Source organism: Phyllopteryx taeniolatus, chromosome 6 (genome assembly GCF_024500385.1).
Source record: "Phyllopteryx taeniolatus isolate TA_2022b chromosome 6, UOR_Ptae_1.2, whole genome shotgun sequence".
In the NCBI taxonomy this organism is placed as follows: domain Eukaryota; kingdom Metazoa; phylum Chordata; class Actinopteri; order Syngnathiformes; family Syngnathidae; genus Phyllopteryx; species Phyllopteryx taeniolatus.
The window spans coordinates 32,213,855-32,236,320 of NC_084507.1; the positions used below are offsets into that span (position 1 = coordinate 32,213,855).

Here is a 22,466-nt window from a genome sequence, read left to right on the forward strand (position 1 = left end):
TGATTATTGAAATCACGATTATTTGCTGATTTCGAAACTTGGTATTTATTTAACCACCAAAACTCAACTTTAAATATAACTTCATAGAACAACCAGAAAATAGGTCAGTAACAAGTACAATAAAAAAAGAGAGAAAAAACCGATAAATAAAAATTTATATAGCCATGGCTAAAAAGATTGGCACGCCGGGGATGACTGTGTCTATCACATAAAGTATATTTGTTAAACAAAATCCTTCTCTCAATATTCTGGCATTTAGCAAATGGAAATAATGTTAGTAATCCTAATTGACCTAAAACAGGAACATTTTAGTCTGATTTCATGTCAGACAGTCAAAGCCATGACCGGATCTGCTGTTCCTGCTGTACGTGCCTTGGCCTCTTGGGGGCAGTGTGGTGGAACACATGCATGGAGCTGCATATTACACAGTCAGCTAAGTCCCAATAAAAGTTTTCTTAACTGTTTTTTCACAGATTAGATGCCTGTGTGTTTTGTTATATTGTCTGTCTGCATGTGTTACTACGGTGTTTGTGTGTGAATATTCGTTATTTGAAGGCAAATCCCTCCCGTGATCTCACGCTTATGTTAACTAGCCCTTCAATAGGGTTTCCCATTGGACTTTCATGCGCAACCCACGCCGCTGCACGTGAATTGTTTTTGGAATCGTTAGAAGCCAAAATCGAAAGCACCATTACATTTCGATGAATCGCCCGGCCCTAAAATGTTAATTTTTGTATTCATCTCATTAAAGCATGAAGTAAAACTACTTTATAAATATTTTTTGCGTATAAATATACATTTTACTATATCGTTGAATTAATTGCAAAAATAAAATTTCAAAATTTGCTTTAAAAAAAGAAATCCTGTTAATAGTTGCATTAATTTGGCTGTTTTTCCTCAAATTGGTTAGCTCAAATATTTATCCATCCATTTTCCGAGCCGCTTCTCCTCACGCGGGTCACGGGCGTGCTGGAGCCTAACCCAGCTATCATCGGGCAGGAGGCGGGGTACACCCTGGCACTCACAGTCACACCTACGGGCAATTTAGAGTCTCCTATTCATGCATGTTTTTGGGATGTGGGAGAAAAGCCACGCAGGCACGGGGAGAAGATGCAAACTCCACCCAGGCGGGGCCGGGGATTGAACCCGGGTCCTCAGACGCTCTAACCAGTCGGCCCCCCCTGCTAGTGGTAAAAGCATTTTTCCTATTCTTATTGGGTTATCTGAAAGTATTTTTGAAGTTTCTTACATATTCGTCATTTGCATTATTTTCGAAAATAATAAATTAGAAGAACATTACTTACAAATTATATAATTTAACAATTAGCTTCCATTATTGTATAAAAATTAACAATTGTATTTGTTGCATTAATGTACCCTTGTTTGCATGATAACTTTATTCTATTAATTATGACTGAATTAGCCATTCTTTCCTGGAGGTGAAGCTGTTGGAATGTCTGCTGGTTTTAGTTTGCATTGATCAATAGCGCCGACCTGAGGGAAGGAAGAGATGGTGACCAGGATGTGGAGGGTCCAAGAGGATTTTGTCAAGTCCTCAACAGTGGGTAGATGGGTACCGATCGTTTTTTCGACAGCCTTGACTGTCCGTTGCAGTCTGAGTTTGTCGTTTTTTGTGGCAGCACCAAACCAGACTGTGATGGATGAACACAGAACCGATTCGATGACCGCTGTGTAGAACTGCCTCAACTGCTCCCGTGGCGGGCCGCGCTTCCTCAGAAGCCGCGGGAAGTACGTCCTCCGCTTGGCCTTTTTGAGGATGGAGTTGATGTTGGTCGCCCACTTGAGGTCCTGAGCGACTGTGATTCCCAGGACCTTGAAGGTCTCGACGGTTGACACAGCGCAGTTGGACGGCGTGAGTGGCAGCTGTGGGCAAGGATGTTTCCTGAAGTCCATGATCATCTCTACGGTCTTGAGCGTGTTTAGCGCCAGGTTGTGTCGGCCACGCCAAAGCTCCAGCCGCCCCACCTCAGTCTTTGATGAGGCCGATGACCGTGGTGTCATCTGCAAACTTTGTCAGTCTGGTGCGTTGAGGTGCACTCGTTTGTGTAGCGAGAGAAGAGCAGTGGAAAGAGGACAGATCCTTGGGGCACCCCAGTGCTGGTGGTGCATGTGGATGAGGTGGTGTCCCCCAGCCTCACCTGCTGTGTCCTGCCTGTCAGGAAGCTGTAAATCCACCGGGAGATGGCAGGCGAGACGCTGAGCCGGAGGAGAGGAGTGGTGGGATTGTGGTCATCGGTGTTGCGGCCGGGCTGGCTGAATGTGTCCTTTTCGAATCTGCAGTCAAAGGTTATTCAAGTTGTCAGTTGCCTTTGTTGTTCTCCGCTTGGGGGATAATCGCCTGGAGCTGGTTTGCGATTGTATTCCTCGCCAAACTGACGCAGAGTCATTAGCAACAAACTGGATTTCCATCCAAAGCTGCACGTGCACGGTGCGAGTCCTTCAGCGTGCTGTTGCAGTGGTCTACAATGTTGTGGGACAGTCAATGTGCTGCTTGTAATTAGAGAGTTCGCTGTTGACAGAAAGACGGACGACAATAGAGAGTGCGTTACCGACGTGTCCACTCGGGGAGGTGCCATCTTTTTTTTCTTTTTCTTTTCCTTTTCCCCAGAAAAAAAAGATTTGTTGCATTAATTTTGTCATGTTTCCTAAAATTGGTTCGGCAAAATGTATTTTGTATTCATTTATCGCGTGAAATCATTTGCTCATTCTTTCTTGTAACTAATCGCAATTTTACATATACATTTGACATGTTATAAAAAAATGGTAAATAATACAATTTAAAATTGTGTTTATTTTCAAATGAATGAGCTTGCATCTGCGTCTGTTTTAAAGTCAGATGTGGCCCCAAAAACCCCAACGGTAACCGTGACCCGTGTCTTCGCTGTTTCAGCGGCGAGTCATCATGGCGGACGTGGACCCCGACACCCTGCTGGAGTGGCTCCAGATGGGTCAGGGCGACGAGCGCGACATGCAGCTCATCGCCCTCGAACAGCTGTGCATGCTGCTGCTCATGTCCGACAACGTGGATCGATGCTTTGAGACGTCAGTCGCGTCCGACCTCGCCGACCGCGTACGCAATCACGTGACTGACCGGTACGGGCTCTTTTGCTCAGGTGCCCCCCGCGGACCTTCCTCCCGGCGCTGTGCAAGATCTTCCTGGACGAGAGCGCCCCCGACAACGTCCTGGAGGTGACGGCTCGCGCCATCACCTACTACCTGGACGTGTCGGCCGAGTGCACGCGGAGGATCGTGGGCGTGGACGGCGCCATTAAAGCCCTGTGCAACCGCCTGGTGGTGGTCGAGCTCAACAACAGGACCAGCAGAGACCTGGCCGAGCAGTGTGTCAAGGTGGGGGGGCTTACATGTGTCGCAAAAATGACACGTACTGTAATAACATGGCCTCATTTGTAGTTAAATGGGAGACATTTAGCTTCATTTTGATAGAATGTGTTCTCTCTTTTGAATTGTAACATTAACATGAGATTAGTGATAGACTACGTCGCTACGGTCTGTTCGTTGTAAGAGCAGTGAAATACTTGACGTGCGTTGCAGGCCAGATTTGCCTTCTATTTGGAAGAGAGCGGACCCCCCACATACTTGTGCTTCGGCACCACCATCCACCTCGTGGATTTCTGCTCGGTCCGCATCCCCCGCAAATAGCGGAGGTCCACTGTATTGCGTGATTGTCACAGGCACGCGTCGCAAGCACGGCTTGGGGTGCGAGTGATTCAAGTAGTCTAAGCTGCTGCAGCATGGAAAGAGCCTCTCACTTCAAAAATGCCGCTGGTGGTTTTATTGCATAATAATTCACACTGCTAAACTCTTAGTTGCTCTGATTTGCTTTTAAAAGTGGGTTGTGAATTAGCCACAAGAAGAAAATGGCTGACAACAGTTAAGAATCAATGATTTCAATGAACAATCACATTAGTCCATAAGATACAAATAAATACATTTGAAGAGAGAATGGCCACTCGTTTTGCTACGATTCCATGAGGTTTCGCAAACAAACCAAAAAATAGGATTTGAGGTTTTAAGCGCAAGCGAGACCAAGCTGGCCGGCAGCGTCGAATCAGAATCAGAATGAACAGTACATACAGTATACATTGTGTTTTCCCAAAATACTTAACATATTGATATTTTCATGTGGCTGGAAAGCAAAGCGAAGCACGGAGAGTCGTCGTCGAAATGCACCGGACGGGTGCAGTCAGCGATTGGGACAATTGGTTAATTCTCGACTTCGCACCCGTCTGACGGCTTTGATCGATATCGGCCAATAATTAGCATTTCATGCCGATCGGCCGATCTGGACGGCACCCGTCCGCGTAGCCGGGAAAGTGAGAAAGTTAACAGTATTTGTTAAAGTAATTGAACTGCAATAAAGTCATTTCATGACAGTAAGTGGGCACCCATTATTTCTGTCATGTTGTAATGTTGATTTGCCCGAAACTTGAATGCCCCCTAGAGGTCATTGATATTTGAACTTGCAGTGTATTGCATGTGGAGCCTCAAAACCCCAACAGTGGGGTTGGGTGATTTATGTTTTATTGATGAATTTGAGGTGATTTGCTATAGTGAACGCTATTTGCGTGGTCTTCAGGTTCTGGAGTTGATCTGCACCAGGGAGTCTGGCGCCGTGTTCGAGGCGGGCGGCCTGAACTGCGTGCTGAGCTTCATCCGGGACAGCGGGCACTTGGTGCACAAAGACACGCTGCACTCGGCCATGGCCGTGGTGTCGCGCCTCTGCAGCAAGATGGAGCCCCAGGACGCCTCGCTGGAGACGTGCGTCGAGTCTCTGTCGAGCCTCCTTAAGCACGAAGACCACCAGGTAACGGGACTCGCGCTACGCCGCCACTTTATGCCGTTTCCGTCGCAATTTAAACCAGCTCCCAAGGGGCTTTACTCGAGGTGCAACAATTAATCGACACCTAGTTGAATATCAAACCAATCGACTATTTTCTCAATCCATTCATCGGTTAAGTCTAATCAATATTGCTTGAACCTTTACTCCTCCTCACATTTACTACTGTATGTGGCTTAAAGATACTCACAAAAATAAACGATACCACTTATTTTTTTTAGACAGAGTACAAGTACTTGCAGATGAGTAATCGCCGATACTTGATCATTTCATGACAACTTGCATTTGTGATCAAAATGTGTTTTATGTTCAGCAAATATTGCTCAAAAGTGACCCAAGTTTGACTCAAATATAATCCATTTTAGATCACAACTTGTCATTACTGACACTTTAATTTCCAACTGCACGTTTTTCAGTCTTGCCGCACATTTCTCTCAATTGCACCCTCTAACACAGAGCATTTCAGTTATGTGGTGTCTCAGTCTAGACACTAGGGGGCACTATGTAGGCACATAGAGTAGATAAGAGACAAGAGAACGTAGAAGAATTTAAAAACTGCTTTTTGTGAATACCACAAGTGGAAAAAAAGAATTTTGCATCCATATTGCTGAGCATAATTTGCAGTCGGGCAATATCAGTGTGTTTTATCATAGTCATAACGGCCCTCTTAGGGAAACCATAACTATGACGTGGCCCACGACCAAAAGGAGTTTGACACCCCTGCATTAAATCCTTTATATATATATCGATATATCGATATATAGATATAATTAACACTTGAAATGGCATTTGAATTGAGTTTTTATGACCCAAAAAATAAAATCCTCAATGAAGTTATCGAAGGGACAAATGTAAAAATATTGACTGACTTATGATGATTTAACAGCCATGTACAAAAATGGCTGAGGGGGGGGGCCCCAAGGTCGGACCGTATAATGTCTCTGACTCTAGATTTTGTTTTCATCTCGTAAATCACATTGTGATTCCCTTCCGTGAGAAGTGTCGTATCAATCAATCTACTGAGTAAGGTTTCCCATTTGCTCGTCAGGTGTCGGACGGCGCCCTGCGCTGCTTCGCCTCGCTGGCCGACCGCTTCACCCGGCGCGGCGTGGACCCGGCCCCTTTGGCCAAACACGGTCTGACGGAGGAGCTGCTGTCGCGCATGGCGGCGGCGGGCGGCGCCGCGTCGGGCCCGTCCTCCGCCTGCAAGCCCGGCCGGGCGTCGGCAGGCGCCACCCCCTCCGCCCCCGACTCCAAGCTCAGCAACCAGGTGTCCACCATCGTCAGCCTGCTGTCGACGTTGTGCAGAGGCTCGCCGCTCGTCACGCACGTACGTCACGCCGTGTCGTCGGTGTTCTTCTTGCTCCTGTTTGAGGGGTTTAATTGGCATTTTTGTCACAAGGGTTGGGCAACGTTTGAATTTGAGCGATTCCGGTTCCAAACGATTCTCGATTCCCATTCTTTTAGGGGGCTGGGTCAAAAAAAGTTCGCATGGTTTAAATAAGGCTTGTCCAAATTACGAACGTCCGTTTTCTGAGCAACCTGTAGCACTAAAATGAACGTTTGACTCGGGGTTCTTTCTAACCAGTGTCAATATCAAACCTGTGAACTTACGAGGGTTCGCTTGTCCTGAACCCCTCGGTGTGCGAGGAACTTGACTTCTGCTCTATTGAGGCAACTCATATTGCCAATATGCGGGATATAAATGAATTTAATCAAAGTACCCGCCGTGCCCCTCCAGGACCTGCTGCGCTCGGCGTTGCCCAACTCCATGGAGTGCGCCCTGGGCGGGGACGAGCGCTGCGTCCTGGACACCATGCGTCTGGTGGACCTGCTGCTGGTGCTCCTGTTCGAGGGCCGCAAGGCGCTGCCCAAGTCCACGGCGGGCTCTTCCAGCCGCATCCCCTGCCTGCGGCGCCTGGACAGCTCGGGAGAACGCTCCCACCGACAGCTCATCGACTGTATACGCAGCAAAGACACGGACGCGCTCATCGACGCCATTGACACGGGAGGTAAGCGCTCCGCAGCACCTCAGTTATTCACCCAAAGTATCAACAGGCCTATGTTTGTGCTCTGTCTGTAATGCTGGAAGATGCCGCAGGATGGTGCCTCATGGTGTCATAGTATGCAGAGGCACAAGGATGACGTAGTCAAGAGGTGACAGCGTTGTGTTGCGCTGAACATGTGACTGGAGAAAATTAACTGACCCTGTTGGGTCGCTCTAAAAGATACAAAATATTCTAAATGAGACATCTTAAGTAAGACACATTCATTGGAAAACCAAACCAAATGACCCACAAGTACATTAGAGACAGGGAAGGGTTTGCATTATCCTGCAGAAGGGTTTTGTTTCCCCAACCTTTTTTAGTCTTTTTTTTATAGGCTCTGTGAAAAGATTTTGTCAACCAAAGCGTGGCTTTAAAAGCCCTGGCACCTGGGACGCTATGATAGGAAAGTAGTAATTGGTATTTTTACAGGTTGTGAAGACAGATACCAGCAAGTATTCTCACACTTATGGGGCATTATTTTTTGTTTTCTTCCCAAACCAAATGATCTGTTGGCCATTTATTTTTAAGAATAAGATGTTTGTAATGATATTGCTTTTTGTTATTTATTTTGGTATGTGCAGGTATATGTATTTTAAATGTATAATGCACTTCAGATTAAGGGTCGAAAACAATATTGTAGTATTTTGGGATCTGTTTCGGGTTGAATCTATTCTAGGCAATTATAATCATTTTTTTTTGACCGAGTACATGAACTTGCATCACAGATACTGAGTACCAATATTTGATAATGCCCTTCGTCTTGCAATCGTAATGAAAACGTCGCAGAGCTTGACGGCAACCGCCACCGCAACTCGTTGGGCCCAGTTTTGTGGATTTTGACGAGCCGTGATACCTTACAGCATTGGCACCGGCATTGGTGAAGCACTACTTGAGGAGTGTTCACTATAATAGTACGGACAGGCAAATGTTGTTGTGATTGACGGGATTTGAAAACTGTTCGCAGCCTTCGAGGTGAACTTCATGGACGACGTGGGTCAGACCCTCCTCAACTGGGCGTCGGCCTTCGGCACGCAGGAAATGGTAAAGGACGCCCAAACATCTTGAAAGTCTCGCCGGTTGTTGATCCCGCTCCTTTTCGCCCCCATCAGGTGGAGTTCTTGTGTGAGCGCGGCGCCGATGTCAACCGAGGACAGAGGTCCTCTTCGCTCCACTATGCCGCCTGTTTCGGGCGGCCGCAAGTCGCTAAGGCAATGCTCCCGCGCACGCCGGTGGAGGATGGCAGTCAACAGCCGCTGGGCTAAATGTTGTTTGTGTGTGCGAGCAGACTCTGCTGCGTCACGGCGCCAATCCTGACCTGAGGGACGAGGACGGGAAGACCCCCCTGGACAAGGCCAGGGAGCGGGGACACAGCGAGGTGGTGGCCATACTGCAGTCTCCTGGTCAGTCTCGTGTTTGTGTGTCACTGTTCCTTTTGACAGCAGTCATTGTTGTTTGTCGAAAATGGTTTTTAGTTTGAGTCATAAATGTTGTCCACTGAATATGGTGGAACATTTTTGGATGCAGTAGTTTTCATAGGGTTTGGTTTGCACTGATTTTCTTTGTCTCTATTTTGTACCAGTTTTTGCACATCTGCTCGGTTTCTGTGCAAAAAAACAAAACAAAAACAAACAAAAAAATGCGTGAGTCAGCCATTCAGTTCCTGGGATCAATGCACATTCATTCAAAGCATCTCTTAAGTTCAGTGAGGCAACATCTGCGTAATACATCCTGTCAAAAGTTGGACCTTCAAAATCAAAGCTTGCAGTATAATAGTTTCTTGGGCCACGTGGTGGCTTATTTTACAATCACACTTAATGAACAAGCGCAAAATATTTGAGTGCAACTTCTTAATAGGCCACCATATGGCCAAATAAAGTGTGGTGAAACTATTTTAATGGCGTGCCTTTATTTTGAAGGCCTGACGTTTAACACAATGTTACGCTGATGTCGCCTCAATTAGTCAGATTGTCGCCGAGCTTACCGGGAGACTTGTTATTGCCTTGAGGTGTTAATAAAAACTCGTTTTGTGGAATACACCTTGCCGCTAGTTGAACCCATTTCACACAATACGACTGAAAGTTCCGAGTGCCGGGCATGTGATACAGAAGGTGAGAAACACTAAGAATTCAAGATAAATACATAGTATTAAAGTATTAAAACTGAATAAGCCAGCCCGGCCGATCGTCGTGCCTACATGGCCGCCATGTTAGGAAGGTCGTCATGACCGTGAAGGCAACGGCGCGCTATTTAGACCAACTAAAACAACAGATTTCATGTATTGTATCCGTCTGGTACTGTCTGCCCAAACGTGGATATTTCAGCTCACCGTGTAGTAAATTGCAGATGGTTTGTTGTAGGTTTGACTGTGCACACTAGACTTTAGACTGATTTTATCGGGCTGATCGGTATCGGCCGATATTTAGCACTTTATGCTGACCGCTGAGATCGGCTCCGCGAAAGACATTTACTACGCGTCGCCATCATGCACAGTATATTTGACTCCAAAAGCTAGTTTATTTTTAGCTTTGTCGCGCGTCTTTTGACGTAGTACAGGAAGTCCTCCATTTACGAACGAGTTCCGTTCCTGCGCTGGCAACGTAACACGATTTTCCGCGTAAGTCGGATTTCACCGTTCAAGTCGAAATTTACGGCGAAATGCTTCTGTTCCGGGTATTGTCCCACACGATTGTGACAGCGAGCTCAGCGTGTGCGTCGATGTGTGAGCGAGACGGGACTGCGAAGGAGGAAGGAGTGCGCGCCGGTGTGAGTGTATGTACAGGGTTTTGAATGCGTCTTAGACGCGAGACGCGCATCAAAGGAGATCCCTTGAATATACTTTTTTTGTAATATTTTTGGATGTCTCAAGTGGATGAATTGGATTTCCATTATTTACTCGGGGAAATATTGCTTTGGATTTTGTATGATTCAGTTTTAGTGAGACTTTCTGGAATGGATGAATCATAAGAACGGAGGTTCCGCTGTAACTCTTTCTAGTTGACTAAATTTAGATGTGTGTCACTTGACTAAATCTACTGTAAATTTAGTCAACAACCATTGAAAGTGAAAGTGTAAGGCAAAGTTTCCTTGTGTAGCATCGGGACTGCGCTTGAATCTCTGAAGTCATTTTTTTACATTTGGATGAAATGACATCTATTAACCTTTTTATGAAATGAAATGAAAGTTTGAATATAGATGCACAGAGACTCACTTTCAAGTGCATTCGGAGATTTGGGCTTTGGAGCGCCTCGTTGTCATGGCATGGTATTCCAACCACCGGCGGCTTTAAGTGAAAATATATTCGTGGCTCAAGGATGTAGTTTTGTGGAAACTACATGTTACAGGTCTCATCCATTTTTCCAGGTCGCAGTCGCGGTATTTGATTGACTGTTGAGCAGGGCATGGTTTCAGCGCATTCAGCAGACTCACCCACAGTGTTTGTGAGGGTTTGACGAAATTAACACTGTGGTGTGTGTGTGTCAGGTGACTGGATGTGTCCAGTGAACAAGAGCGACGACAAAAAGAAGAAGGACCTCAACAAGGAGGAGGACGAAGGAGGCGAGCCCAAAGGAGACCCCGAAATGGCGCCCATCTACCTGAAGAGACTTCTGCCTGTTTTTGCACAAACATTTCAGCAAACCATGCTGCCTTCCATAAGGTGACACGGCCGACACGACCAGCGCGTCTCCTGTCCTCGCTCACTCGGGAGGTTACCATGGAGCCTTCTATTCCGATTAGAATTGGCCTAGAAGCCCAAAGCGTATAAAAATGCTCCATATACAGTAAATACCTTGATGCAAGTGGAATTACATTCAGTTTCACAGTGGTGGAATATTACTTTTTGGCCAAACTGATCAGAAGTCATTTTTTGTCATGTAAACGCTGAATTGGAAAGGAACTGAGAAGCGCTTTGTCTTAACGTAAATGCGCGCCGACATCGTTTACGCACCTCGTAAATATGGCGGCTCCGGACCAGAGCTCGTAAGCGACGATCTCGTAACTTGTTTTTCTCTTGGTGGTTTTAATAAGTGTTGAAAGACAATCCCAACTTCAGTGCTGAATTGACGACGGATAAATGACGTGACGTTCACGGCTCTTCCGATTACATATAGTGCACACGTGTACAACCAATTGGAATAGATTGTCATGTCAACAGTTGACCTGAAATCTTCAATCAGAATGACAAAAAAACGTTTCCATGTAAACATGGCTATTCGCTCATTCAGGTTTGTTTGTTTGTTTGTTTTTAGGAAAGCCAGTCTTGCCCTGATCCGTAAGATGGTCCACTACAGCAGCGAGTTGCTCCTGAAGGAGGTCTGCGACAGTGAGGTGGGCCACAACCTGCCCACAGTTCTGGTGGAGATCAGCGCCACCGTACTGGACCAAGAGGTACATATGTACATCTCGGACCTTGCGTCGATTCGCAGCTGGACCTAATCAAGTGGCCCCTCACGAAAACACATTTTCTTCTCCCCACCTAGGATGACGACGACGGACACCTGCTGGCCCTGCAGATCATCCGAGACCTGGTGGACAAAGGGGGAGATGTATTCCTGGACCAGCTGGCCCGCCTAGGCGTCATCAACAAGGTGTCCACGTTGGCCGGACCCGCGTCAGATGACGAGAACGAAGACGAGGTCAAACCCGAGAAGGTGCGTAACGTAGTCGGCGAGTGTCTCAGTTTGGAGTCCAAGGCGGTGTTGGGAATCACAGGTGGAGGAAGGGGTGTCAGGTATGTTACGTGACAGAAGAGTCTCTGCTAGGATGAAGACAGTGGTGGGCCAGCCATGATGTACGGATTAGAGACAGTGGCACTGAAGAGACAACAGGAAGCAGAATTTGAGGTGGCGGAAATGAAGATGTTGAGGTTCGCTCTCAGAATGACCAGGTTGGGTAAAATTACAAATGACCTCATCAGAGGGACAGCCGAGCGTAGATGTTCTTGAGACAAAGTTTGAGAGAGCAGACTTGGATGGTTTGGACACGTCCAGAGGGGAGATCTTGATGGGTAATTGCAAAAGCAAAAGATATTTACAGTAAGCAATGTATCTTTGTTCATCTATGTATGCCAGTGAGGCATCGTGACCGACCGAACAATGGAACGGTCTTCTATTAGATGGCAGGAAGTACATACAGTAATTCATGTATCCACTTTTTGTGACATTTTTGTTTGTTGGTGTGCCATAATATTTTCAATTGTAAAATATGTTCCTTGGCTCCATAAAGGTTGGAAATCACCGCTCGAGTCAGATCGTGGATTCTAATCGGTCAGGTCAAACCAACATTACAACGTGACAGAAATAATGGCTGCTAACGTACTGTAATTGAATGACCTCACCCTCACCGAAACGTTAGAGCACGATTCGACAGAACGACGGCATGTTTACGTCCAACCGTTTGTGGTACCACTAGCTTGCTAGGCTACATAACGTTTTATTGCCTGCTTGCTAGCACGTATCGTATTCAAAGTACGTGAACATGCCTAAAACGAACCTCCACTCCTGTCCTGAGCACCGCTGACCACCAACACATGTTTTTCCACATTTGTCCTATAATACAGTCGGCGCGATCCACTCTTGTTTTCGTCGCCACGGTAACGAGTGTATCCGGTCGCATTTGAGTTGACAAGATAAAGCCCGATGATTGTAAAAAACGGGATGCGGTGGTATCGGAATACAAGATTTTATTGCAGTAGTCTGACATGCAGTGCAATCGCGAAAGAGCAAATTTGTCTTGTCGTCTGATCCACGCATTACGTGTTGTCTTTCTCAGACGTGTTGTCTGTTCCACGCCGTCGACGCGTTATTTTTTATTTTTTTAGATAGCTTTATTGGCAGTCAGATATTTACAGTACTACGTCAAAAGACACGCGACAAGGCTAAAAATAAACTAGCTTTTGGATTCAAATATACTGTGCAGGATGGCGCCGCGGAGGCGAATTATGACATTAAAGCCGATCAGCATAAAATGCTAATTATCTCAAGTCTACTTGTTAGTCTGTTTTAAGAAACCCAAATATTATGGAGTGCTTTTTTTCCTCATCATTAAAACACACATTGCAACAATTTATTTATTTATTAATGGAGATTGAGTGTCTTGAGTTGAGAGCGGGGGCACAGAACAAATGGTACCACTGACTGTGTTCCTAATCATTTCCTCATTCCCTAATCATCACGAGGGATTTTGACGGCACTATCTCGGTCCACTCGTGAGGTGGGAGGAATTGAGGCCATGAATTTGACTGGTAAATGTGTGCGCGCAGGAGGAGGAGCCCCAGGATGACGCCCGGGAGATCCTGCAGGGGAAACCGTACCATTGGCGGGACTGGTCAATCATCAGGGGCCGGGACTGCCTGTACATCTGGTCGGACGCCGCCGCCCTGGAGCTGTCCAACGGCTCCAACGGGTGGTTCCGGTTCATTCTGGATGGGAAGCTGGCCACCATGTACTCCAGCGGCAGCCCCGAGGGCGGCTCCGACAGCTCCGGTAACGCGCACGTGCTCGACGCGCATGGGTGGCTGCGGCTCAGTAGGTAGTGCGGGTCGTCCAGTCCCCGGTTCGAATCCCGGCTCCGACTGTCCGCATGTCGGCGTGTGAGCAAGACACTGAACCCTAATTTGCTCCCTCGCGTGGCAGCAGCTGCCCATTGGTGTATGAATGTGTGTATGGGTGAATGTGAGGCTTTGCAAAGCGCTTTGGGCATTGGGATGGTGTAAATAACGCGCTATATACAGTGGCTACGGAAAGTATTCAGACCCCCTTTAATTTTTCACTCTTTTTTTATATTGCAGCCATTTGCTAAGATAATTTCACTTTTTCCACAATGTACACACAGCAACCCATATTGATAGAAACACAATTAATTGTTGAAAGTTCTGCAGATTTATTAAAAAAGAAAAACTGAAATATCACACAGCCATAAGTATTCTTCAGACCCTTTGCTGAGTATTTAGTAGCACCACGCTTTTGAGCTCATACAGCCACGAGTCTTTTTGAAAATGATGCAACAGGTTTTTCACACCTGGATCGTCCTGTCCCTGCGGCTGAAAACTTCCCCCACAGCATGATGCTGCCACCACCGTGCTTCACTGTTGGGACTGGTTTGGACAGGTGATGAGCAGTGCCTGGTTTTCTCCACACATACCACTTAGAATTAAGGCCAACAATTTCAATCTTGGTCTCATCAGACCAGAGAATCTTATTTCTCGCCTTCTTGGAGTCCTTCAGGTATTTTTTAGCCAACTCCATGCAGGTTTTCGTGTGTCTCGCACTGACGAGAGGCTTCCGTCGGGCCACTCTGCTATAAAGCCCCGACTGGTGGAGGGCTGCAGTGATGGTTGACTTTCTAGAGCTTTCTCCCATCTCCCGACTGCATCTCTGAAGCCACAGTGATCTTTGGGTTCTTCTTGACCTCTCTCACCTCGGCTCTTCTACCCCGATGGCTCAGTTTGGTCGGACGGCCAGCTCTAGGAAGGTTTCTGATCGTCCCAAACGTCTTCCATTTCAGGATTATGGAGGCCACTGTGCTCTTAGGAACCTTAAGTGTAGCAGAGATTTTTTTGTAACCATGGCCAGATCAGTGCCTTGGCACAATTCTGTCTCTAAGCTCTTCAGGCAGTTCCTTCGACCTCGTGATTCTCATTTGCTCTGACATGCACTGTGAGCTGTAAGGTCTTCTATAGACAGGGGTGTGGCTTTCCTAATCAAGTCCAATCAGGATCATCAAACACAGCTGGACTCCAATGAACCATCTCAAGGATGAGCAGAAGAAATGGACAAATATATCAGTGTCACAACAAAGGGTCTGAATACTTATGGCTGTGTGATATTTCCCTTTTTCTTTTTTAATAAATTGTTTTTTTTTTCTATCAATATGGGGTGCTGTGTGAACATTCATGAGGAAAAAAATGAACTTGCTGATTTAAAAAAATGGCTGCAATATAAGAGTAAAAAATTTAAGGGGCTCTGAAAACTTTCCGTACCCACTGTAAATGCAGTCCATTTACCATTGCGTGCGCACACACACACGCACGCATACAGTCAACACGCACGGAACACAGATACAGGCTCATTGCGGGATTTTGACTTTTAACAACTCAACTTGTTGGCCTCCCAGAGTCCCGCAGCGAGTTCCTGGAGAAGCTTCAGCGCGCCAGGAGTCAAGTGAAGCCCATCACGTCCAGCCAGCCCGTCCTGTCCAGTTTGGGTCCCACCAAGCTGACGGTGGGCAACTGGTCCCTGACATGCCTGAAGGACGGCGAGATCGCCATCCACAACTCGGACGGCCAGCAGGCCACCATCTTGAAGGAGGACTTGCCGGGCTTCGTTTTCGAGTCCAACCGGGGAACCAAACACTCGTTCACCGCCGAGACGTCTCTGGGTAAGAATAAGAGGGATTCAAAACGGTGGTCCACGGTTCGCTTTCACGTAGAGCAATATTTAGATTGGCCGCCATTGGAACAAAACATTTCAAACTAGATGATGCAATTTCTGTCGATACTGCGGGTGAATGCTGAAGCTGAACTGACATGCTGTGGAATTAATTGTGGAAATTGAGGCAGATAGGTAAACAAAAACATTCATTTGGGGCTTTTATTTTGAATTTGGGGAACAGGATTGAAACGAACAGTTTGAAGTTGGAATGGTTTGAATCGGTCAAGAAATGGAGAAAAATGGGTACAAATTAATTCGGTATATGCACAAACTAAACGGAGTAAAAGCACTTCCTCCTCGCTCGGCTTAATGGGGAAGGGGACCGTTTCAAAGAACCAGTACACCATATTTGTATAAATAAACGATATACATGTATTTAACTTTGTCCAAAGACACCAGCCATAAAGAAAACGACCATTTTATCAAGTTGGGCTTTAAGCCATCGTGTCATTTAATCCTGGTTATGATCATTAGCAAAGCATACACAGGAAGTCAGCTATTACGTGTTCCGCATTGGTCACGTGACGTTCTGCATACGGCAGATTTGGGGCTTTATTTCCAACATTTTTGGTAATGGGAATAGTTCCCGAGATGTTCTGAACCAGCTCAACTTGGAATGGCTTGAATCGGACAAGAAATGTACAAGTTGGAAATACTGTGTCAAACTTCCTAATTGTGGGACTTGTAGTTTGAAGATTTGGGGAATACGAATAGTTCTGTTGTTGTCTTGAGTGAGCTGAATATTTTGAAGTTGAAGCGATTTGAGGAAAATCAACCAAACCACGGAAAGCACCATGAGCTTAATCCTAACATGTAATGTAAAACGCCGTAGACTGGCTAACGGAAATTAGCGTGGCTGCAAGGTTAAAACTGGACTTGAAAACAGTTGCCACTTTAATACACACGGAGCAGCAATTCATACAGAGTAGCCACATATTCTCCATCAAATATTTTAGCCTCTGTCTCTCGACGCCTCCTCTAACCCGCTCGGTGCTCCGGCTTCTCTTTGCCCAGGCTCGGAGTTCGTGACGGGCTGGACGGGCAAGCGGGGCCGCAAGCTGAAGTCCAAGCTGGAGAAGACCAAGCAAAAGGTGAAGAGCATGGCCCGGGAGCTCTACGACGACCACTTCAAGGCGGTGGAGAGCATGCCCAGGGGCGTGGTGGTCACCCTTAGGAACATCTCCACGCAGCTCGAGTCCTCCTGGGAGCTGCACACCAACAGACAGGTACGCGCAGAGACGCGGTCGCCGACTGACAGAAATGGACTTTGTCATCAAGTGCTTGTTTGCGTGCGTGTCAGTGCGTTGAAGGCGAGAACACGTGGCGGGACCTGATGAAGACGGCCCTGGAGAACCTGATTGTGGTGCTCAAAGACGAGAACACCATTTCCCCCTACGAGATGTGCAGCAGCGGCCTGGTTCAGGCCCTCTTCACCGTGCTCAACAATGTCGGTCATTGTGCTCACTCGCGCGCTCACGTTGTCAGTTTCGGACACTCCCAGTCAGTCACTCAGACCTGTGCTGTGCTGTGTTCTTGTTCAGAGTGTGGACATGGACCTGAAAGCCGATTGTAAGCCTTTAATGGAGAGGATCAATGTGTTCAAGGCGGCTTTCAGCGAGAATGAAGACGACGAAAGGTAATGACGTCATCACACAAAACTGAAGTCATTTGGACTTCGTATACGGGTACATCTCAATAAATGTGAACATACAGTGGTGGCTGGAGATACGAGTGAGCTGACTTCGGAGGTTTTCGAGATACGAGCCGTCGATTGGCTGAGTTTTTGCTCTGACTTGCGAGCCCAAACTTGAGAAAGGAGTGCTGTATGGCAGCAGGGGGCTCCACTCGCTTGACAACAAGCAGCACTTTGGCTGATAGAATGACATACCTAAAGAAATAGTGCGACAGAAGCCTGCGGATGACTATAGATGGGATTTCCTGTTCTCCAATTTGGAGGGGAAATGTGGGAGGCTTCAGGCTATGTCCTGCTTGCATTTTCCAGCTAATAAATCACATCTGTAGTCATCTGCATTTATTTCGGTAAATCATCTCAATAAATGAGAAGAGCAATATTCCAATTGATTGAGATGTACCTGTATGTCCCTTTAAACAATTGAATGTGTGAATGTCGGTGAACAATCTTGCCGTGAAGATTACGTCGTCGTGTTCCTATGCAGCCGACCAGCCGTCGCCTTAATCCGCAAACTGATTGCTGTCCTGGAGTCCATCGAGCGTCTCCCTCTGCACCTTTACGACACTCCCGGTTCCTCTTACAACCTGCAGGTGGGTGCCGTTCGTTCGCTCGCTCGCTCGCTGGCTCGACTTTGCATCACCGTCGCCGTCGTAATCCTCCCCTTCGTCTTTCCAGATCCTGACCAGGAGGCTCCGCTTCCGCCTAGAGCGAGCGCCGGGCGAGACGGCGCTGATCGACCGGACGGGCCGCATGTTGAAGATGGAACCTCTGGCCACCGTCGAGTCTTTGGAGCAATACTTGCTCAAGATGGTCAGCCCGTCGTCCACCTGGCGCCGATCAGAACCGGAACCTTGGGAGGTTCTCATTTTATTCTCCCCGCAGGTGGCCAAGCAGTGGTACGACTTTGAGCGCTCCTCCTTCGTCTTCGTCAGGAAGCTGAGGGAAGGACAGACCTTCACCTTCAGACACCAACACGACTTCGACGAGAACGGCATTATCTACTGGGTCGGAACCAACGCCAAGTAAGTCCGCTCCCGGTTCCGCTCGAGCGTGACGCCAGCGGTGTAAGAGGACTCTCTGCGTTCAGGACAGCCTATGAGTGGGTGAACCCCGCCGCCTACGGTCTGGTGGTGGTGACCTCGTCGGAGGGGCGAAACCTGCCTTACGGGCGCCTGGAGGACATCCTCAGTCGGGACAGCTCCGCCCTCAATTGTCACACCAACGACGACAAGAATGCCTGGTTCGCTGTTGACCTCGGCCTCTGGGTCATCCCCTCGGCTTACACTTTGAGACACGCCAGGTAAAGAAACAAATGTACCCGAATCAAATCCTCTCCATTCATCTTTCCCCATTGAAATGAATGGAAATGCCATGAATCTGTTCCAAAAACACCAGTCAATGTTTTGGGGTTTTTTAATAAGAAAAATAGTAGTTTGTAGTTTATAAAATCATACAGTAATAACATAATTAAAAAGAATGCAAAGAATTAGTGTTTCATCATTTTTTTTTTTGATACATACTCTGCAAATAAAGATGATTCTGATTTCTGGCTTTGATTCCTTGGCCACCAGGCGGCAGTATACTGCATAAGTACTAAATACACTAGCGATGCAACAATTAATTGATTGACAACTAATCGATTATCAAATTGATCAACTATTTTTGTTAATCGATGAACATAAAATTGTCCAAATCTTCCGATTTCAGCCTCTCAACAGTTATCCTCCGATTTTTGTAGTCCTCCATGAAAGCGTACTGATTATTGTTGTGTTTAATCAAAAGAGGACGTTTGCAAACATCTGCTTTTACTTGAAAACAATGATCAACGTTTTTTTGTTACGGACCAAACCAGTAACCGAATCACCATCAATTTATGTCCTATTTGTGAATGAAGGGATGGAAATTCAAAAAGGTTTTTTTCATTCTATTCATAGAATAATCCAAAAAATAATTGACAGATTAATTCAGTATTCAAATAATCGTTATTTGCATTCCTAGAATCAATATCAAAGCATTTAAGTTGTGATTCGATTCAATATTGATTTAAAGAATTTAAGTTGAATTGAATTGCGATGTAAAGAATTGAAATCGGCGGCACTGGTTGGAACATCCGCCTCACAATTCTGAGGACCCGGGTTCAAATCCGGGCTCCCCTGTGTGGAGTTTGCATGTTCTTCCTGTCCCTGCGTGGGTTTTCGCTGGGTACTCCGGTTTCCTCCCACATCCCCAAAACATGCATGCTAGGTTGATTGAAGAATCTAAATTGTCCAGAGGTGTGAACGGTTGTTGATGTGCCCTGCGATTGGCTGGCGACCAGTTCAGGGTATACCCCGCCTCCTGCCTGCAGTTAGCTGGGATAGGCTCCAGCATACCCGCGTGAGGCTAAGCGGTGTAGAAAACCAGTTTGTCCACCGTGCCGCCTAAACGGTTAACAGATTATCCAACAGATGTTGATTCATTTGATAATTGATTTGTTGTTTATTCATCAATTGTTGGACCTCTATTCTTAACAATACCAGGCCGGCTCTACTGTAATTACATTTTCCGTCACAACACAGCAGCTGATAAAACAAACATATACCCCGAGACACGCCATGTAATAAAAAAAAAAAAAGGTGTAGAGAATAACACCATTTAAATAACCAAGCGTACCCTTTGAGTCACTCCAGGTCATGAAACAAACTCCAGACACGCTGTTGTTTAGTGTCACATGCTGTCTTCTCCTCCTCATCATCACCTGGTTTTTTTTGTCCTCGTTCAGGGGTTATGGGCGTTCGGCGTTGAGGAACTGGGTGTTCCAGGTGTCCAAGGACGGCCAGAACTGGAGCACGGTCTACACGCATGTGGACGACTGCAGCCTCAATGAACCAGGGTACGCTTTCTTCACCAGCGGTATCGGTGTCACCGGCCATGACCGTCCAGGTTGTGTCAGTGACAAATTTGTCGTCATCCAGGTCAACGGCCACGTGGCCTCTGGACCCGTCCAAAGAAGAGAAGCAGGGCTGGAGACACATCCGCATCAAGCAGATGGGCAAAAACGCCAGCGCCCAGACACACTACCTCTCCTTGTCGGGGTTGGAGCTCTATGGCACAGTCACCGCCGTGTGCGAGGACCAACTAGGTGAGTGCGCAAAATGAAGAAACCTTGAGAGAAATAACACTTTACAAAAACCTTCATCAATTTTACTCATTCCTCGCTGGCCACATTTGCCACATTTTTCACTTGGCTTCTCACGATAACAAAAATTTTCCTAAAAAAATATCTTGATAAGCAATAACATTGTTGTTTTTTATGCCTCTGAAATCATGAAAATAAGGCGTGCCCTCGAGCTGCAAGACTGTGCAAGAGTGTACTTGTGCAGTTTGGAGTCACCTCCAAACCTCTCTGCACACGCACGTTAAACACTTATAACACTTCACAAAACCACTTAATTGTGGACTAACACACACAAGAACTCAGAGTGAGATGCCACTGTTGACGATTCAAACAACGCAGTGGAGGATGTTGTTTAGCTTCTAAGCTCGCTAGCCTGTTAGCTCGTAAGCTAGTGAACATAATAAACACTAAACTTCTCCGTGTGTGTGTGTGTTGAGTGTGGACTACACAGACAACAACTTGGAGCAAGGCGTGATGTTCAACATGATGTCGCCGCGGTGGAGCGAGCTATTAAGCTGTTAGCATGTTAGCTTGCGGGCTAACTCATTAGCTTGCAGGCTAGCAAACCGAATAAACGGTGAGCTTTCCCTGAAGTGTGTCTGTTGAGTGCTACGCGCTGCACACGAAGCAAAGCTGTGGGCGTATCTGACAGAGCCAACACCGGCAGCCCGGCAACGTTCCAAGAGTCCACTAGCGGCTAATGGCACAGCTGTCCTACTCACTCCCGGCTCACCACAACACTCATTCGTATCACTTGTACCTCCCGTATTCTATATTGAAACATGTTTGTTAATAAAAACGTACGACTACTCACAAAAAGTGATATTGAAATTTCACCCAAAAGCCCGATACCCCAAATGATTAGTGAGTAGCGAAAGTGCACCGTAGCTTTCTGAACAGCGTGTACTTCCAGATGGCATCCATCAATTAACTCGAGAATCCCGCAGGCAAAGCCGTGAAGGAGGCCGAGGCCAACCTGCGCCGCCAGCGCCGCCTTTTCCGCTCTCAGGTGATGAAGTACATCGTGCCGGGGGCGCGGGTGGTGCGCGGCATCGACTGGAAGTGGCGCGACCAGGACGGGAACCCGGCAGGCGAGGGCACCGTCACCGGAGAGGCCCACAACGGTAAGGCAGACTCGGATGAAGGTCTGTCACGTTTACGGAGCAAAAAAAGAAAAGAAAAGAAGACGATTGGCTGCTGAGGTCATGCGATTGTAACGAGCCAATCAGCTGCGCCCGCTTTTCTTGTGTTCCGCAGGCTCCTCCTCTTGGTCAGCTATGTCATGAATGATGATCTGAACTGCTGTGTTTTTTTCACGTTCTTCGCCACCGGACCAAAATGGCGCTCGAGCCGCTTGTTTATTTAAGGCCGCAGACGTGCGTACGTCGACGCCATATTGGATGTGGCCAAGTGGCACGGCACGATGGGTGAAGATGCCTCATTTGCAGTTTAGTCATGTAGCAACCAGTTTACACTCAAGAAGAAGCTATGACTTTATTGCACTTGGCCATTATAATATCATTTTAATAACTTTGTGGCTAACACTATGAACAGATAATGAATAACACTTTCTCTCTTGATTGCAATTGTTATTAAAATTCATATAATCACTGAATATTGAAATCCGTTCAAGGTAAACAGTGCATCATCTGCAGGATCTGGTCATTAGAGACGCAGATTAAATATTTGAGTACAATGCAAACACGAATAAAAGTGCCATTAATCCATTCATTATTATTATATCCGTTGCATAAAGGGTTTTAACACCGCGACTATCAATGCTGTTTTGCTTGGTTGTTAGTATTAAGTTAACATAGCAGGTATAATTCTTTGCTTTGCTTTTAGTTTGACAGTGATTTTCAACTGAGTGGCAACAAACAAGACGAAGTTAACTATCTGCCAAACTGCTGCTTGTCTTGAAGTTTGCTGCCAACAGCTAACCATCTCAAGTCAAAGCAAAATAATGGGCAGAACGTCGGGTCACTCGTATTTCAAGGTAACATTGTCCATGAATGACTGAGAGGCATTCATTCATTTTGTGCAGTTTTTCACTTGTCTATTTATGAAGTTGAATTTACTTGCGTTAGTTTCATCTAATATTACGAATCCGATCGGGCCAAGCGTCTACGTATACATCTATGGTCACGGTCTTAAAGGGCCGGCGCCGTGGTCCGGTGCGCGGCTATGTGTCGGCCGTGTCCGCCTCTTTCTTTCTACTCTCTTTCTCTTTCCCTCGCTCTCTCGCTCGCTCTCTCTCTCT

General features: G+C 46.6%; 1 protein-coding gene across 2 annotated transcripts in view; it reads left to right on the forward strand.

The window, feature by feature from the left end:
* hectd1 (HECT domain containing 1) overlaps nt 1-22,466 on the forward strand; it is a 45,203-nt gene that overhangs the window by 4,493 nt on the left and 18,244 nt on the right. For both annotated transcript variants that reach the window (XM_061775344.1, XM_061775345.1), the window contains exons 3-25: nt 2,912-3,063; nt 3,135-3,369; nt 4,619-4,846; nt 5,928-6,209; nt 6,621-6,891; nt 7,892-7,968; nt 8,037-8,135; nt 8,213-8,327; nt 10,408-10,582; nt 11,175-11,313; nt 11,406-11,576; nt 13,187-13,409; nt 15,040-15,303; nt 16,371-16,582; nt 16,657-16,803; nt 16,898-16,992; nt 17,534-17,639; nt 17,725-17,859; nt 17,932-18,071; nt 18,137-18,349; nt 19,811-19,921; nt 20,004-20,170; nt 21,154-21,330. In XM_061775344.1, coding sequence (XP_061631328.1) covers nt 2,924-3,063; nt 3,135-3,369; nt 4,619-4,846; nt 5,928-6,209; nt 6,621-6,891; nt 7,892-7,968; nt 8,037-8,135; nt 8,213-8,327; nt 10,408-10,582; nt 11,175-11,313; nt 11,406-11,576; nt 13,187-13,409; nt 15,040-15,303; nt 16,371-16,582; nt 16,657-16,803; nt 16,898-16,992; nt 17,534-17,639; nt 17,725-17,859; nt 17,932-18,071; nt 18,137-18,349; nt 19,811-19,921; nt 20,004-20,170; nt 21,154-21,330 — 3,922 coding nt within the window. In that variant the 5' untranslated portion in view covers nt 2,912-2,923. The remainder of the gene's footprint in view (nt 1-2,911; nt 3,064-3,134; nt 3,370-4,618; nt 4,847-5,927; nt 6,210-6,620; nt 6,892-7,891; nt 7,969-8,036; nt 8,136-8,212; nt 8,328-10,407; nt 10,583-11,174; nt 11,314-11,405; nt 11,577-13,186; nt 13,410-15,039; nt 15,304-16,370; nt 16,583-16,656; nt 16,804-16,897; nt 16,993-17,533; nt 17,640-17,724; nt 17,860-17,931; nt 18,072-18,136; nt 18,350-19,810; nt 19,922-20,003; nt 20,171-21,153; nt 21,331-22,466) is intronic.